At 37.3% G+C, this 19,178-nt stretch overlaps 1 protein-coding gene across 1 annotated transcript; it reads left to right on the top strand.

Moving 5' to 3' along the window:
- The first annotated feature begins 16,157 nt into the window (after positions 1 to 16,157).
- LOC104231674 (probable phytol kinase 1, chloroplastic) lies at positions 16,158 to 18,794 on the top strand. The gene is made up of 6 exons (XM_009784708.2): positions 16,158 to 16,601; positions 17,585 to 17,652; positions 17,729 to 17,860; positions 17,945 to 18,060; positions 18,140 to 18,254; positions 18,341 to 18,794. The coding sequence occupies exons 1-6, from the start codon at positions 16,260 to 16,262 to the stop codon at positions 18,531 to 18,533; spliced, it is 966 nt and encodes a 321-aa protein (XP_009783010.1). The 5' UTR covers positions 16,158 to 16,259; the 3' UTR covers positions 18,534 to 18,794.
- The last annotated feature ends 384 nt before the right edge of the window (positions 18,795 to 19,178 follow it).

Below are 19,178 nucleotides of genomic sequence, written 5' to 3'. Positions count from 1 at the left end.
TCCTTTCTTTCTAACCCTATCCAAAATCCTTCCAAATAAAGACCTCCCGATATGCCTTCAAGAATGCCAAGAGAAGCATGCAATGAGAAACGGTTGTCACATGACGTAGAACACCGTCGAGTTTCTCACAAAAAGGGAAAGAAAAAGAAAAGAAAAATGAGAGAGTCTTATTAGTGAAAACCCTCACGGGCACTGTAAGACGACGGTAAGCAGAGATGAATAAATGAGAGAGACTTGATGGTGAAACCCCCTCGGAGCACCACTAGTCGAAAGTGAGTCGCGAAGTTGATGCAAAAAATTGGCACGAACAAGCCCGACTTCAAAGCTTATAAGAATGGCAAAAGGGAAGATTGGATTAGTTTTATAGATCATGCTGTTGAGTCCAAAATGCATGTCATGACCATTAAGGCTAGTTATTGAAAAAAAACTCTTCCTTCTGTCCCTCCGACAGGAGGCATTTCTTGTTAATATTGTTTCTTTATAGCATTGTGCCCTTCCCTCTGAGTTAGTCCTTGTCAAAACAAGCAAGAAAAGATTTCAAAATCTGTTACCACTTTTTCAGTTGCACAAAGTAAATTTGGCCAGTACACTCGGTTGTTACTGTCAACGTGCCTTGAGGATTCATGCAAAGGCTCCCCCAAAAGACTCTTGTGAGCCTATTTGGCGTAAGCAAAGATAACTTGTGATTCTCTCTGACAGACAAATTGCTCAAAAGCAGGAAGTCATTCAAGATATCAGAAAAGGTCATCTAAGAAAAAATCTCCAATTGGGATACGGCTGTTTGAGCTGCAAATACAAATGGTACTGGTGTGAAACAATCAGAGTTGGTGCAGAACAAAAGTCTTTTGAGACTGACTCAAGCTGATTGAGTAGAAGCCAAGCTGCCCAAGACTCAAGGCCACAAACCGACCACCATTTTCAAAACTGACAAATTTTTCTTTGTATGAAACAGGAACAAAGCGGTGCAAGGAAAGTGATTCAAAAAGAGAAAAAAAACAAACAAAAAAGAGAAGAAAAAGAAAAGACGAGAAGAGCCGACAAAGGGAAGTTTCTCAAATCTTTGCCTTTATTTGTCTTGTTATTATGCATAAAATCTTGCCATTGATCTTCACATTTTTCCTCCTAGGATAAAAAGTCCTAGTCTGATGGATTTTCCTCCCAATAAAATCTTAGTCTGATGAATTTTTCTCCTAAGATAGAGAACCTAGTCTGATGAACTTTCTCCTAGGATCGAAATCTTAATCTGATGAATCTTTCTCCTAAGATAGAAAACATAGTCTGATGAATCTTTCTCCTAGGATAAACATCTTAGTATGATGAATCTTTCTCCTAAGCTACCAAAAAAGAAAAGAGACCTAGTCTGATGAATTTTCTCTTAGGATCAAAATCTTAGTCTGATGAATCTTTCTCCTAAGATAGAAGACCTAGTCTGATGAACTTTCTCCTAGGATAAACATCTTAGTCTGATGAATCTTTCTCCTAAGATACAAAAAACCTTAGTCTGATAAATTTTTCTCCTAAGATAGAAGACCTAGTCTTATGAACTTTCTCCTAGGATAAACATCTTAGTCTGATGAATCTTTCTCCTAAGATACAAAAAATCTTAGTCTGATGAATTTTTCTCCTAAGATAGAAGACCTAGTCTAATGAACTTTCTCCTAAGATTAAAATCTTAGTATGATGAATCTTTCTCCTAAGATAGGAAACCTAGTCTGATGAATTTTCTCCTAGGATCAAAATCTTAGTCTGATGAATCTTTCTCCTAAGATAGAAGACCTAGTCTGATGAACTTTCTTCTAGGATAAACATCTTAGTCTGATGAATCTTTCTCCTAAGATACAAAAAATCTTAGTCTGATGAATTTTTCTCCTAAGATAGAAGACCTAGTCTGATGAACTTTCTCCTAGGATAAACATCTTAGTCTGATGAATCTTTCTCCTAAGATACAAAAAATCTTAGTCTGATGAATGTTTCTCCTAAGATAGAAGACCTAGTCTGATGAACTTTCTCCTAGGATTAAAATCTTAGTCTAATGAATCTTTCTCCTAAGATAGGAAACCTAGTCCGGTGAATTTTCTCCTAGGATAATAATTTTAAAAAAAGGGGAAGTCTGAATTTGGAAAAAGAAGAAGAAGGGAGTCATTTTTTAGTTTTCTTAAGATTATCAATGTTTAGTTTTCTTGAAATCAGGGGGCCCCACCTGGAGAATAGGGTCAGTTTTTTACTTTAGTCAAGCTTAGTTTATAGTTTTTCGCAAGCTCAATCACTTTTAGGAGACGTACATCCTAGTCTAGTCTTTAGTTTACTCATCATTGCATCAATAGTATAAGTGATTTACAATATTTCTAACAACTCACAAATCTTCCTAGTGCAAACTGGGGCAGAAAATTTTTGTTTGTTTTGTTGGTTTTGATTGCAGGCACCCACATGAAAAACAAGGGAACACGAAAAGTTCCAGCAATCAGGCGCCCACATGGAGAACAAGGGAAAACAGTTCAAGTTTCGAGGAAAAACAGTTGTAAGTTTCAAAGGAAGACAGTTCAAGTTTCAGCAATCAGGCACCCACCTGGAGAACAAGGGAAAACAATTTGAGTTTCAAGATAAAGCAGTTCAAGTCTCAAAGGAAAAAAATTCAAGTTAGAAGTAGCAGAAGCTCGCGGCAAGAAGGCAAGTCAACAGACGAGATGATCAATGGAAGTAATCTCTGTCTAGAATTAAAAAAAATAAAAAAATAAGAAAATAAAAAAGGGGAAAAAGGGAGTGAATCCAAATGCATAAGCAGATGAAAAACTGTGGAATGCTCAAGACATGATTGAGGTCACAAGCTCTGCATGTCCTGCCTTGATTTGAAAAGCTGAAGAAGATTGAACCAACACCTGCAGCTAACAAGCATCAAGATTCAGATCAGGGTCCGCATGAAGAACCAACCAAGACTCAAGATCAAGCTTCAGAAGACTCATAGATAGGAATCTTATAACTCGTAGCTGATTGGCTTAGTTAGTCCTTTTCATTTTTGATTTTGATGTAATAACGGGACTGCGGATCGGAACCTCGACGGCACCTCAGCCGGCCCTCCACCTCGGTAATCCATCACCTTATTCACTTCTGAACTACACGTGGCCTGATTCCTTTATAGCCAAGGATATGTAGGCAGCTCAAATACCAGGGCTCGGTCACATTCCCTTCTCTCTTAGTTTTGGTCTCCTTAAATAAGGGTCGGGTCAAAAAACATGTCTAGTCGTTCTTTGTCTGAAAACTCTTCGTGTTTCCAGTCAAAGAGGGGCAGCTGTAGACATGTGATTTTTGACCCTCCCCAAGATTTTTTTATATTTTAGCATGTAAATATTTAATTTAGGCCTAATATAGCTATTTTAATTATTTTGACTCTTTTACTTTATTTTATTACAAGAAAATAAAAATTACAAAAATATTTTATTTTATGTACCTTTCATAAAGTAAAAAAAATTATTACAAAAATAGTACCTTATTTTTATCTTTATATAATCTTGAAAAATACAAAAAAAAAATATATAATAGTTTCATGTTTTAATATAGTTTAGTTTAATTAATTAGAATTTATTTTTGCATCATGTAGTATAATTATCTTATATTAAAGGAATTTAGCTATGGTTTTTTGAATAATAATTTGGAGTCTTCTTAGCCAAAAATTGAGACACAGAAGACATGGTCCAACCCAATTACCCTTAGCGCATTCTTCCCAACCCATTAGCCCATTTAAGTGCAAGATTTAATCCTAGTCATCTATTTCCTTCTAATCCAATGGTCATCATCCTTTCTCACTTCCATATAAAATACCCAATTATAGAAACCCTAACCCCAAAAAAAAGTTTTCAATTCCTAGACCTAAACACACAAAAAATAATGCCTAAAAAACCATCAGATCCCTAAGAGCTCATAGCCGCCGCGCATCTTCCACATAAAGACCATCTCCTGATAGAATTTATAGAAACAATCCAACTAAATACATGAGAGATTAGGCAGAAAAGTTTTCGTGAACATGAAAACTTTTTATCATAATTCCTCAATAGCTGAAGACCGGTTCAAGTGATCAGCTTCGTGGTCATAATCCGACGAGCTTTCAAAACCGGCGACGTTCGTCAAAATTGTCGTTTGAGGTCGCCGCTCCGAGGTTCGGTTCGACAATCTTCGTTTTTTGTTCAATATTTTTCTCAGCAGCCACCATTTAGGTTTCTTTCTTCCGATGTATCTTTAGTTGAACACTAAATTCATGGATATATGATTTTGTTTTTATGTGATTTGTGAGATTAGAATAATTCCCTTACTGGTTTTTGTTCCATTCTATTGCTGAGATTTGCTTGGTTTATTGCTTAAATTGTTGATTTCTCGTGTGCAGTAGGTGTTAGATTTAGAAGAAAAATTCATGTTTACCAATTGATAATTGAGAGCTGATTTATTTGTTAATGGGTCATATAATATCTTTTGAGAATGACCTTAGAGTACGTTTTCCCAACCCCGTTTGATTGAGCGATAGTCATTTGTAGTTCAGCAACAGATTTGGTTAGCTTTGGTATATTATGGATAACTGTAGGTTTGCTTTTTTTTTCCATGTTATATTCTTTTGTTTGATGCAAACTTTTAATGACAAAAACATATCCAAGTTTGAAATAATCACAAACTTTCCTTCAACGCGTAATTAGTTATTAATGAATCCTTTCCTTGGCTAATTCACATGGCTTCCATCTATAAAAATATAGTCAGCCACTGATTCTGGGGTACAAGGTAAGGAACTGCATTTGATCACTCGTAAAAAGATCGAGACAATTAAAACCATTTGCTCAAACTCACAAAAAAACGTCCATAACATCGAGCCTCTACAATAACTTGAAAGTAGTTTAGGAAATAATATGAACATCCATAGTTTGCTTTAAGTTGAGTACAATCTTTTAAAATAAATTGAGGTGTGCCATTTACGAATAAATTCATAACTCACGGCCCTTATATAATTAATGTGAACTCTTTAGAAATCGAGGTGTGCCATTTAGTTGAATTTTCTATGGCCCTCGCAAACTTGAAAATGCGTAGTTTCTTTAGGCGCGCTATTCTAAAAATTACCTTCCTAAACTCGGGTGTGAATTTCATGTGACCCAAATCCAAATCTTAACAACGTTAAATAAAATGTGTCTCGGACTGCGGGTGCATTTTATGTGACGTGGTTCAAAGACGTGTTTTAGGTGACGTTGAAATCTTCCTTAAAATAATTAAAAGCGGTTCAAAGTTAAAATGCACATAGGTTTAAAAGTGTTTTAAAATCATATAATTAGTCCAATAATAACACTTGAGAGACCGTGATAGAACCACGGACCTCGGGAATGCCTAACACCTTCTCCCGGGTTAACAAAATTCCTTACCCGGATTTCTGTGTTCGCGGACTGTATAACAGAGTCAATCTTTTCCTCGATTCGGGATTTTAACCGATGACTTGGGACACCATAAATTACCCCAAGTGACGACTCTGAATTTAATAAATAAATAATCTCATTTCGATTGCCACTTTAATTGGACAAACTCCCTTATATACTCCCTTCCGGGGGTGTAGTGAAAAAGGAGGTGTGACACCAAGTAGTAGTTGTTAATATAGGGTTTGGATCAGTACAATGCACATTAGCAACTTCAGTTATTGGGAATCTATATTTATAGCAACATTTTAAAAATATATATGTATAATTCCATCTAGTAACAATTTCGTCTGACATGAATCTAGGTTTAAGGTTATACTGGATACACTTATTCTTAAATTCCTTTATTCTAGATTGTCTATTATTTCCTTGAATAACACCAACTGCTCTTCTAACATGAGTAATCTCAGTTAAAATAAATCAAGGCCACTTTTAACAATTAAATTATAAACATGACATGCACACTTAACATGAAAAATTTCATCAAGAGGTGATTTCAAATGCAGTTTTAATATTGAATTGCGGCATTATTGTTAGAAGCATTATCAAAAGACATACACAATACTTTTTGCTTGAGATTATAAAATTCAACAACTTCACAAATAGTACTACTTATAAACGCAGCAGTATGACTCTGATCTTCATCATATTTAAAAGCGATAATACGTTTTTGCATACAAGTAGTATCATCTATCCAATGATATGTAATTGTCAAATAATAATTCCCATTAACAGTATGACCAATATCAGAAGTTAGAGAAACTCTACAAGGAAGGTGGCTAAACAAAATAATGTATGTATGTTTGATATTGTCCATGAAGTCTAAAGATATCAGATCTACAAGTACTTCTAGGGATACCTTTAAATAAAGGATTGTAAATCCTTTGACTATACATAATAAGATATGATGAAGAAACAAAATAAAAAGGTAGACAACCCAAAACAATCATTTTTGCTAACTCCTCACGATCCTTCATTTTATCATATTTTACAAGACCTCCAGTAGTAGGGTTTAGAGTTGATTGATTTCCATCTCCATCAGATCCCCATTCTATAGGATGCTCAATTCTCATATGTCTACTAAGTGTCCCAGTTCCCCCATAATTGTCCTCCAGTCTTATGTTTAAAAGTATCATTACAAAATTTGCTTTTAACTCTATCACTATTCAGTATGTCTTCAAAAACTTTTCAAACCTTACTTCTTTTTCTACGATTACTAGTCTAGGCCACAGGTGGTCTACTACTAGCACCATGACTACCACCCCTGCCACTAGCTCCAACACTACTAGGTGTAAGTGGTATCTCATCTTCCATTTCTAATTCATTATCTTTTATACCGAAATCTTCCTGGAATTGTTCATAATCTATATTATTATCAGGTAATGTTTCTGAAATAATTGGAGAGGTATTTAAATTACTACCAGATGCTGAAGCTGAAGTACTACCTCTTTTTTTATTTCCCCGATTAGTAAACTTGATACAAACTCTTTTTGCATCATTAAATATTGTAAAAATTTAACTACTAGCAACAAATAAATATGAAAATAAAATAGTAAATAAGAGAAAGAGTTAGAGGGAGTGCACCGAATTCGGCAATAAATTGAGCACTTGATGATTTCGCAACTCCAATGTTACCACGAAGAAACATCAATTATTCCAATTTTGAAGTTCAATTGTTCAAACTTCAAATAATAAATACTACGATAAATTAAATTCCAAAAAAAGAGCCAAATAGTTTATTGCACTTTAATAAGTGAAGATTGAAGAATGAGAGAATATGAGAATTGAGATTGAAAATTGAGAGATGAGTGAAGAAATGAGGAAGAGGGGGAGGATATTTATAGTTTTCAAAGGGGGGTTAATTTTTTTTTAAATAAAAAACCCAAAAATGGGCTAAATATGAAATTCAGCCATTGGGCAATGGCCATTTTGTGGAATGGACCGTTGCCAATGGTCAGAAATCTGAGCCCACGTTTAAAAAAAAATTGTTACCGTTAAACCGGTCTGAGTCGGGTCGGTTAACCGGATGAACAATATTATTTGTTGACCGGGTTTGACCGGTCCGATTAACTGGTGGTTCAAAAGTGAATGGTACAAACTGCCCTGCCCCTATAACCCAGCTCCACCCGGCCCCCTTCTACCGGTCCGGTCCGGTTTCGATTTTAACCGATCTGGGCCGGTTCGAAAACGGGCTGACCCGGCCCGTTAGATACCTTTACTTTTATAGGATAGCATAATATTAGTCGCACATATTACAAACACATATCCTAGCATATTTGGTTATTTTTTCAGTTTGGGAGACATAATTTTGACGGATGTTGATTATGTGTAATTTTTCTTTTTCAATTGATGAGGTTCAATGACAATCTTATTTTTGTGGTATTATCCTAACATATTTGATCATTTTTTAGGTTCATGGGACATATTTACGACTGAAATCTTGGCACATGATGGTCATATGTAATCTTTATTTTTCAATTGGTTATGTTTACTGACAATCTCACCTTTGTAAAGACTGTGCACGAGTATTTATATGGAATAGTGTACTTCACAAATTTATTCATATTTGTGTGTGCATATATATATATATATATATATATATATATATAAAGAGAGAGAGAGTCCGAAACTTATATAGTGCCAAAAATGGCACAAAATACGTTTCTACTGTTAAAAAAAAGTTACATAAATACACAAAATACAGTATATACTGCGTTTTACTTTAACAAAAAGTTAGCCGTTAAAGTTAAACACAGTATTATACTGCGTTTTATTAAAAAATTAATTTTTTTAAGGAAAACGCACTACAATATTGCGTTTTCCTTAAACGCAGTATTGTACTGCGTTTCCCTATAAAAAACTATAAAATTTGGGGCCACCTTAATAAACTTCTGCAGGACTGCAGAGAATATTTGTTTTTTTAGTGTAAAACATAGTATAATACTGCGCTTTACACTAAAACGAATTATTATACTGCATTTTACACTAATTTTTGGGTCCACCAAGTGTTCTGCGGATAACTGATATAACAATAATTGAAATACATAAAACGGTAGTATACTGCGTTTTACATAAAAAATTATGCACCCCAAGCTCGTACTTGCCTTATTTAAAGGCGTTTGAATTTTATGAAAATCCATTCAAAATTTTCCTTCAAACTTTCGTTCATACTTCTCTCTTCTTCTTATCAATCATTTTTTTATAATGTCTGAAGAGCCAAAAATAAGGGTTTTATTATATTGGAGGGGGGGTGAGGTTGTGCTGGAGAATAACTCTGTGAGGTATAGCTCACCTCCACAGTGTAATGTTAAATTCTCGCTTACAATGGAGTATAATAAATTGGTATTGCTGTTACGTAAAAAAATGAGGGTGAGGAAACGTTCGGTTAACCTTAAAGTAATCGGTAGATTTCCGTATTCAGTGACTCCATATGGGTTTGCTTATTATTCTGAGTTTAACATCGAAGATGATGAAACTCTTAGAGATTTTTTGCGGATTCCGGATGAATACAGGGAATTTATTGTAATAAAATTATTGGAAATGTACGTCAAGGTTGAAGACGTTCCCAATAATGAGGGGCGTGCATAGTAGGGATAACCCCTAGTCATCGGGTGGTTATTCTGGAGTAGTTTTTGCCAGACAGATTGCTAATAAAAGAGCTTGCCTTGATTTAAAATTGACACCACCGGCGAATGAGCAACCACAAAATAATTTTTCTACTTTATATAATCCACAATACGACTGGTAAACTTTATTTTTTCTACGATTTAGCGATGTTTATTTTATGTTTTAATTGGATTTGTATTAACACTCATATTTTTCATAGGCGGTACTGTCCGGATATGAATTTTACAAGTTATGACCCCGCCCCTAGTTGAAATATGCGTAGTTCTGGTATATTGGACCACGGTGGTCCATCCGGGAGTCATCACCAACAAGAAAATATACATCATGAAACGGCAAGACAGTATGACTTGTACGTAAAGTGATATAGCTATATGTAAAGTATTTATCTAGTTGGGTAGCTTATCATTTTGTTCTTTTTGTGCAGTGAAAACGAGCATCTTGATGTTCCTGACCTCACACAGCTGCCCATAGACGACGTACTGACTCGTGATTTGGCAGATGCACAGAGTCAGGAAGATGATAGTGATTATGACAACAATGCGGATGGGTCTGGAGATGACACACCCTTCCATGATGAGGGTGATGACGAGGAGGAAGTGGATGCCGAACCTAAGCTGACGAGGGAGCATGCTCCTCCACCTCCCGCTAGACCAAGAGTGTATGAGTCCCACGTGCCATTTCATGAGCGGAATATTCGATCGTACGAGGTCACAATTCACCCAATCCGGGGTGAACAAGAATTGGGGATCGGATGCGGACGAAATTCCCGCCAATGGCTGAGATGTTCAGTCGACTCCCGCCCTACCTTGATAATTTGCCAAGTATGTCAGACGTGGATGCCCTCACAGGGGATGATGACGAAATTTGGTCAGCGATGTGGGATGAGTCTAGACCAGCGGTGCTGGCAAAGGGCATGTATTTCCTTGATAAAGCTGGCAGGATCGGTAGAAGAGGCTGCCGGGCCGTCAGCAACCTACAAAATAAGTACTAAGCTTAGCATGTGAAAATGTATATTAGTATTGTACGTGTTAAGTCAAAAATATTTTCTCACTGTGGTCTCGTCAGCCTCCTGAGTATATGCATCTGTGGTGTCCTCATCAGCGCATACAGTGGCCTCCGTGATGGGTTGGGACGAAGCCTTAATAAGAAAATTAAAAGTTAATTAATGACAAATCATTAAGGAAAAGAAAACAAATTGAAATTTTACAGTAATAAAAGCATACATGCGCCTGTGGTAGATCCGGATCAACCACCGAGGATTAGGCATAACTCAACCTACGTCCGCCATCCACGTCCTGGGTCGCCCGATCCTCAGCTGCAGTAGATGGGCCTGAAAAGAACTGGTCTACATCTCCGTCGAATGTACCCGTGATCAACAATGCATCTGACGGGGTGACCTATGATGCTGGCAGAGATAACTGAAGGTTGTACGACGGCATGCTGCTGGAAGGCTCATCTAGCTGAGGGAAATAACCCGGCTGATCATATCCAAGATCTTCATCTCCAAAATCCTCATCATGTGCCTCAACAGGTGGGTCGACAGGTGCCTCAATGCCCCCTTGCTGAGGACCAACTCATTGCCGTCCCCCGCGACCTCGTGGGGCACCCCTGCCTCTTGGGACAGCCCTGCCTCGTGGGGCACCCTTACCTCGTGCCCTACCCCTGCCTCGTGGGGCACCCTTCCCTCATGCCCTACCCCTGCCTCGTGGGACAACCCTACCCCAATGGTAATCCTCTGGCGCTGCATACTCAGCCTCGTGATCCAACCTCGTGCCATCTCTCGCTTGATACAGGGTCCGACGAGCCAACTCTTCCACCCACCGACCATACTCAATGACTGAAGCACTGTCGCCATGCTGCTGCATCTCCTATCCCAACTGGTAGAACATGTGATGCCCAATAGCCTGCGCAACATTTAAAATATTAATTAAATAACGATATATCACAATTATAAGATATTAATAAGTCACAAAAACATACTAGTGCCTCGTGCCTTCCGGCGTATGGTCTGTTTCGATCGCCAAGTACATGAATGGGGTTCCCTATCATTAGTCAGGTGTGACGGCGGTACCATGACGTATGCAGCTCAATAGTGGCCTCCTGGATATGCGAAAGTGGTGGCGGAATACGGTACTCTCGCTGGTCCCAAATATGGACCTGCTTCTCTAGCCATCCTACAAATTCATCGTCCATCCTGGTATGGTAGTCCCACTAATAATGTGTAGGCACTCATGCAGGCTCCCCCGGTATAGGCTGGGGACGGTGAAACTGGCGAAGAACACGCTCTGTGGCATAATGCTCAACACATCGAAGAAGATCATCGGGATGGAAGTGCTCCAAAGTAGTCGGTCGACTGAGCAATAATCGGGCAGCTGGGCTAGCAACTCGTCGCTCTATGGCGTCCAGATGAACTATAAAAAAATAACATAAAAGTGAGTATGCGCAACACAAGTGAATTTATAACAAGTTTAGGTACATATTTACCTGTCCGGCCACCAGCATATCTAACACATCCCTGACAAGGGGGAGATTATGATGAGCATCAGTCCCTCGGTAGTTCCCACACCGGAGAACCCACCTCGTAGCTAGAGGGAGAAACGGAGGCGCGACACTCGGCTCTATTGGTGGTAAAGGTGGCTGCAACGGCAAGATCCACTACCAGGCCCAAACCTAAGATAAAAGGTTGACGTAAAATTTAAGAGTCATTTTGACCATATAGAATTCGGAGTAATGAACAGAGTATTCAAAAATGTTATCACCTGTAGAAGCGGCAGAAAACCACATATGTCCACCTGGATACCCATGCTCGCCCGGCACATACTCCTGTAAAGGTATGCTAGAATAGCAGCACCCCAACTGTATCGGGGTAACTCATCTAGCTGTTGTAGATGATGCAGAAAGCGCATACTTACTAGATTTCCCAAAGTGTTCGGGAACAAGACACCCCCCAAAAGAAGGAGAAGCGCCAACCTCATGTACCGCTCAATATGGATAGCCTCTGTTTTGCCGGTAATGTCTGGGTGCAATACCTCCATATGCTCTCTGATAGCTGTCATAGAAACGCGACTGCCCCCTCTAAGTGCAGCATCACCCTGTGGTCTGTAACCAGTATATTACCCCATCAAATCCAAATACTGGGGATGCGCCATAGATCTCATGTACTGGGGCAGTGCAACGGCCAGTCCATCTACACGCAGCCCATACAAAATCTGAACATCCTCAAGCGTGATGGTGGCCTCTCCAGTGGGCTAGTGAAAAGTGTGCGTCTCCGGTCGCCACCACTCTATCAACGCTATGATGAGAGACCACTCGAGCTGCATCCGCCCAATCTGAAAAATTCTAAGGAAGCCCATAGCCTCCAGGCGATGGACTACGCGAGCATGGAAATGTCTTTGCCTCAAAAAGTCTCACAAATCGTCAGGTCTCCTAGCGCGGAGAGTCTGATCCAATAGATGTCTCTCCCATACATAGGAGGACCTATGGTCGCCCTGCAACACTATGATCCTCGGTTGGTCCAGGATGTACAGGCGGCAAGTCCATATCGTCTACTGTAATTTAAATAATATTAATTGTGTGTTTGTGTTATAATAAATTAAATAATTAATTATTTAATTGGACTGAGTAATTATCTATGGGTTCCAGGCTCGATATTTGAGGCCCGGTAGCACCAAGTTTTTCTTAATTATTATGTGTGTCAATTTCAACATTTTTAGAATTTTGTTAGTTTAATAAATTAAATAAGTAATTATTTAATTGGACTGAGTAATTATCTATGGGTTCCAGGATCGATATTTGAGGCCCGGTTGCACCAAGTTATCTTTAATTATTATGTGTGTCAATTTCAATATTTTTAGAACTTTGTTAGTTTACTAAATTAAATAATTAATTATTTAATTGGACTGAGTAATTATCTATGGGTTCCAGGCTCGATATTTGAGGCCAAGTCGCACCAAACTATCCTTAATTAGTAATTATCTATGGGTTCCAGGCTCGATATTTGAGGCCCGGTAGCACTAAGTTTTCCTTAATTATTACGTGTGTCAATTTCAACATTTTTAGAATTTTGTTAGTTTAATAAATTAAATAAGTAATCATTTAATTGGACTGAGTAATTATCTATGGGTTTCAGGATCGATATTTGAGGCCCGGTTGCACCAAGTTATCCTTAATTATTATGTGTGTCAATTTCAATATTTTTAGAATTTTGTTAGTTTAATAAATTAAATAATTAATTATTTAATTGGACTGAGTAATTATCTATGTGTTCCAGGCTCGATATTTGAGGCTCGGTCGCACCAAACTATCCTTAATTAGTAATTATCTATGGGTTCCAGGCTCGATATTTGAGGCCCAGTAGCACCAAGTTATCCTTAATTATTATGTGTGTCAATTTCAATAAGTTTAAAATTTTGTTAGTTTAATAAATTAAATAATTAATTATTGAATTGGACTGAGTAATTATCTATGGGTTCCAGGCTCGATATTTGAGGCTCGGTTGCCCCAAGTTATCCTTAATTATTATGTGTGTCAATTTCAACATTTTGAGAATTTTGTTAGTTTAATAAATTAAATAATTAATTATTTAATTGGACTGAGTAATTATCTATGTGTTCCAGGCTCGATATTTGAGGCCCGGTTGCACCAAACTGTCCTTAATTAATAATTATCTATGGGTTCGAGGCTCGATATTTGAGGCCCGGTAGCACTAAGTTTTCCTTAATTAAAACGTGTGTCAATTTCAACATTTTTAGAATTTTGTTAGTTTAATAAATTAAATAATTAATTATTTAATTGGACTGAGTAATTATCTATGGGTTCCAGGCTCGATATTTGAGTTAATTTGACAGCATATATTAATTTGTTATTTTTGTAAGTTTATTTTTATAAATTAAATAATTAATTTTGTAAAGAGTAATTGGATAGAGTTTGTAGTTAGTACATACTTAAAACTACATAGACTCTACGCTAAAAGACTCTATATTTTACTACGCTAAAAGGCTCTATATTTTACTACGCTAAAAGACCACTATTACATATAAAAACAACAAACATAACATACATATGAACAACAAATTAAATAAATAATTCAAGGCTAATAATTAACTATTTTTTGTCTCAAGGCTAATAAGGGTAAAAATAACATACAAATTTAAACACAAACATAACACAAATCAACGTGAAAACACATTCAATAAAACAAATATGCATATGCTCTACGAGTTTCGCCATAAACAAAATCGAAATACCTCGATTTAAGTTTTTTGAAATAGATCCAAATTGAATTTTTCAACCCGAAAGAACGAATCCAAGGCTTGTGATGTGTATGAGACCTACACTCTTCGCTTTTTGTGTACATGTGGGGCCCAAGAATTTTTTTTCAAATCGCGCGGCACGGGGTGGGGTGGACCAGCAGTGGTGGGGAACAATGGCTTCTGTCGTGAAGCCAAGGAAGAAGAAGGGTCCCTATAATTTATTATAGGAAAACGCATTACAATACTGCTTTTTCCTTAAACACAGTATTGTAATGCATTTTACTATAATAAATTATAGGGATTTAAATGTCCTGTAGAAGTGGGCCCAAATATTACAGGGAAACACAGTACAATACTGCGTTTAAGGAAAACACAGTATTGTAATGCGTTTTCCTATAATAAATTATAGGGATTTAAATGTCCTGCAGAAGTGGGCCCAAATATTATAGAAAACGTAGTATTATAGTGCGTTTTCCTAAAAAAAATTAATTTTTTAATAAAACGCAGTATAATACTGCGTTTAACTTTAATGGCTAACTTTCCGTTAAAGTAAAACGCAGTATTATACTGCATTTTATGTATTTATGTAAATTTGCATCTATACCCGTTTTTTGGGTCACGTTTTAACTTGTGCCCGCTTTGCAAAAAAAATCACAAGCGTACCCACTTTTTCGCGGTACTTCAGCATACAGGGCTGAGGTAGCAAAAACAATCACGCAAAACTTCAGCATTCTAGTAGCCGGGCCTGAAGTAGACCAAGTGTGCTGAACTTAAGCATTTTGGTGCTGAAGTTTTGTTCTCTATTTGCTGAACTTAAGCATTCTAGTACTGAAGTTTTGTTCTCTATTTGATGAACTTGTTTTTGTTTGTAATTGCTGAACTTAAGCATTCTAGTGCTGAAGTTTTGTTCTCTATTTGCTGAACTTAAGCATTTAGTGTTGAATTTTTTTTTTTATCATGAATAAGCTTTTTCAAAAACTTCAGCAGAAGATGCCAAAATTATTTAGTTCATTTGTAAAACTTCAGCACTATATAAACTGAAGTTAAATTCATAAGACCACGTTTACTTTATTAATCCTCAACAACTTTTTACATCTCTAACGAAAACATAAAAGGAAGAACAAGTCTATTTCCATTATTGTCGTTTATTTTCCTTATTTCAGTTGAGTTCATTACAAAATATTATCTTCAATGCTTGCTAGATTAATCAGTAATTAATCACCTTTTTTTTCTTTTGTTCTGGGCTTGTGGAAGCTGCGAACTTGGGGTTTCATGGTTTTCTTTTTTTGTCTGTTGTCACCTTTGTCTTGTCGCTTGGATTCTTTATACCTTTCATAAAATGTGAAATTTCCCCAGGGTGATAATATTGGTCCCTTGATTTCTGTACCCAATTGGTATTAAGCTTAGCCATAAAAAAAGAAAAAGAAAACGAAGGAGGAGAAGAGGAGGAGAAAGGGACTGAAGTTGTTTAAAAACTGAGTACAAGTTAAAACTTTTTAAAAAAAATAGGTATATGTTAAATGAGTGCGACCAAATAGGGCGCCCCGTGCAAATTTTACCCATTTTTGGCACTATTTAAGTTTCGGACTCTATATATATATATGTATGTGTGTGAGGTCACGTAATTTGGCATATTTATCCCTAAGAAACATATTTATAATTATCATTCCTTTTTTCCCTTCAATTATTCTCTTTTTTGGAAATAATTAATCGAATAACATTTATATGTACTATAATTTTTTAAATTAAAGAAATAAAATTATAAAGGATTTTTTTTTATATTTTATTAATTTATTTTTGCCAAATTTACTAGTTGTCCCCATAATCGTCATAACAATTTCAGTCTTTTTCTATGGATAAATCTAGTTTATCTGCTAATTATATGTGAAGACGGATGAAGAGAGTGTAGATTCTAGAACGAAAGCTTGTGCTAGTGCTACAAATGAGCAGAGTTTTAACTATCGCCGCCGCCGCCGCCGCGGTGGTTCGGTTCACCCACTACCCCAACTCTGTCCTTCCACGTCACGTACGCCTCTCGAATCTGCCTTCCTCTCTCACTGTAACAACCCACGCTCTGACATTTCGCGGACGATTCTTCTCGCCGTACAGTTCCCGAGCTGTTCCCGGTCCTGCCGACGCCGGTTTAACAGGTGGTTTTGATGCTATAATTGGAGATGGTGGCTCAATGCTACAGGATGCGGGAGCCACGGCTTTCGTCATCGCCGGTGCTTACGCCCTTGTTTCCACTTTCGATTTCTTATCCGAGCGCAAGCTCATTGAACAGGTTCCCTCTCTCTCTCTCTTACACACACACAGAGGCACACCCTCTTATATGTGTGTGCGTATATGTATGTGTAGCCGTGTAGGTTATATGTAGCTGTAAATGTCAATGTACTGAGACTCGTAATCAACAAAAATTGACAATCTTATCAAATCTTAGTGGAGGCAAAAAGTATTAGGTGATTTCTCCCCATCACCTAAGCCTTTGTTCACAAAGAAGGGTGCGAGCCAGGATTTTCACCTAGGGAGTCAAAATTTAAAAAAGTAAATACACTAAGAAAGTCAGAGATTCCGGTGAAGGGGAAAATTTGACACCCCTTGGACAAAGGTGGCTTTGCCAATGCTTGCCAGCGCATAGTTACCCAATACCTGTGCTGGTAGGAGATTGGGAGGTAACAGGGTATCTGGTGGAGTCGTCGCCAGACACCACCGTCATAAAAAAGTTTGACAATCTTATTCAGTTTCATGAAAAATTGACAACCTTTTTCATGAAAACCTTATGCAATTTTTTCTTACCTGGAATCAGGATCCCTTAATAGCTCATTTAAACTTGTGGTGATTGAAACTATTTATAGAGAGGAAATCAGTTAATGCTGAGATTTCTAGAAATTGACTCTTCAAAATTTGGCTTATTTCAGATGTAGTAACTTGGTATCCATAAATAAACTGCCCATGTTCTTTTAAAGTGAAAGAGCATTACTGGTCTTTCTACGACACTCCACTTTCTTATTTTTAGCCATTCCTATGTATTATTTATTTTAGATTTTAAACGAAAGCTCACAGAATTACAACATGCTCTGAATACTTAAAAACCTTCTTTCTGGGAAGGGGGAGGAAGAAAGAAAAAAAAGGTAGAAGGATCGTGATCTTGTGCGACGTCAAACATTAAAGGTTCTTATAACATATTATAATGGCCGTGTGGTCTCTTGATTTTTAGCAGCTTTTGTTTCTTGGGATATTTATTTTCCTCTTCATTCATTGAAACAGAATTTAAGCCGAAAGCTGGTCCACATATTGTCTGGTCTGCTTTTTATGGCTTCCTGGCCAATTTTCAGGTATTATTTTGTCTTACATAGATGATTGCAAAACCATATTTGAAAGTTCTCACTGATGATTTAGATCTTAGATTAGTGCATCAAGATGGGCACGCTACTTTGCTTCTGTGGTTCCACTTACAAACTGTTTGAGACTTGTCATTAATGGCCTTTCTTTGGCTACCGATGAGGGACTTCTAAAATCTGTTACTCGGGAAGGAAAGCCAGAGTAAGTTCCAGAATCCCTTTTCTGCCTCTTTCAACGTATACATGGTATTGATTCATCTCTTAAATTTCAGCCTTTTCCTTGCAGAGAATTGCTTAGAGGGCCTCTATATTATGTTCTAGTGTTAATTTTGAGTGCACTTCTCTTTTGGCGTGAGTCACCGGTTGGAGTAATTTCGTTAGCAATGATGTGTGGTGGGGATGGTAACAGCTGAAGCTCATATTACTTAGTCTATGATTAGTTCCTTTTGTACTTCTTTTTTTCTGACTATTTTCTATGTAGGAATTGCTGATATTGTTGGAAGAAGGTTTGGGTCCATAAAAATCCCTTATAATAAACAGAAAAGTTTGGCTGGTAGCCTCTCCATGTTTGTTCTCGGTTTCCTGGTGTCCATTGGGTAGGTTTTTTGTCCCTTTTCTGTTTATGTTTGGAGATTTTGCTGTAAGCTTTATGCTGATGCTACACTTTTTCATATGGTTAAAGGATGCTCTATTACTTCTCGGCCTTGGGATATCTTCATTTGGACTGGGTTTCAACTGTAGAAAGAGTAGCTGTGGTGTCATTTATAGCAACAATGGTGGAGTCTCTCCCTATTACTCCAACGGTAGACGATAACATTTCTGTTCCTTTGGTAAGCATGGTTGTAGCATCGTTGGCTTTTGATTTATTAGCTTAGAATGCCCTCATCTTCCCAGCATTATGCTGTCCTGATAAAATTGCATTGTAAAGTGATGATTCCTGCTTTATCTTCTTGTGGTGCCCTTATCTGTATCCTCAAGTGGTTCCTTGATGCCCAAACATGTCAACTCATTGTGTTCTCAATGTCACCTCCTCCCCCACCTCTCTTTTTCCCTCATCGATACTGGTCACTTAATGGATCAATCAAGAACCACATTATCAATCTATGGATGAATGCCATGGGAAGTCTTCTTTTGTAGCTAATGGTTCGTATTTCATTAAAGCAATTTATTGTTTAGCATACTATCCACCATCATCTTTTATGTTGGAATTAGATCTAGAAAGACATTTATGTTGTATCTATTGAACTATAACTTGTGTAATGTTGAGCTCTGTTTCTATCTACCCTTTTCTTCCGAAAAATTGTCTTTAAGTTAAAGCGGTTCCACAGTAGAAAGTTATGCAGGTGTCACACTTACTGTTATGCCATTGCATTTACATGCGGAATCCGCACTGGTCCATTGAAAGAGTGTTGTAAAAAGAGATTTGACTGAGAAGTTAGAAAAAAAACTAGCCGAGAGAATTGCCAAGAGAAGTAGTCTAAGTTCGAATTCATTAGAGAAGAAGGTTTACAACTTATAAT

The sequence above is a fragment of the Nicotiana sylvestris genome, chromosome 3, assembly GCF_000393655.2.
Source record: "Nicotiana sylvestris chromosome 3, ASM39365v2, whole genome shotgun sequence".
Classification (NCBI taxonomy): Eukaryota; Viridiplantae; Streptophyta; class Magnoliopsida; order Solanales; family Solanaceae; genus Nicotiana; species Nicotiana sylvestris.
This window is presented reverse-complemented; position numbering and strand designations above follow the sequence as displayed.

Excerpts from the sequence above, each read along its gene's own strand:
- LOC104231674 (XM_009784708.2), top strand. The coding sequence starts at position 16,260 with ATGAGCAGAGTTTTAACTATCGCCGCCGCCGCCGCCGCGGTGGTTCGG. Across the intron at positions 16,602-17,584 it reads AGCGCAAGCTCATTGAACAG|AATTTAAGCCGAAAGCTGGT; the intron begins GTTCCCTCTCTC and ends TCATTGAAACAG. Across the intron at positions 18,255-18,340 it reads GGTTTCCTGGTGTCCATTGG|GATGCTCTATTACTTCTCGG; the intron begins GTAGGTTTTTTG and ends ATATGGTTAAAG.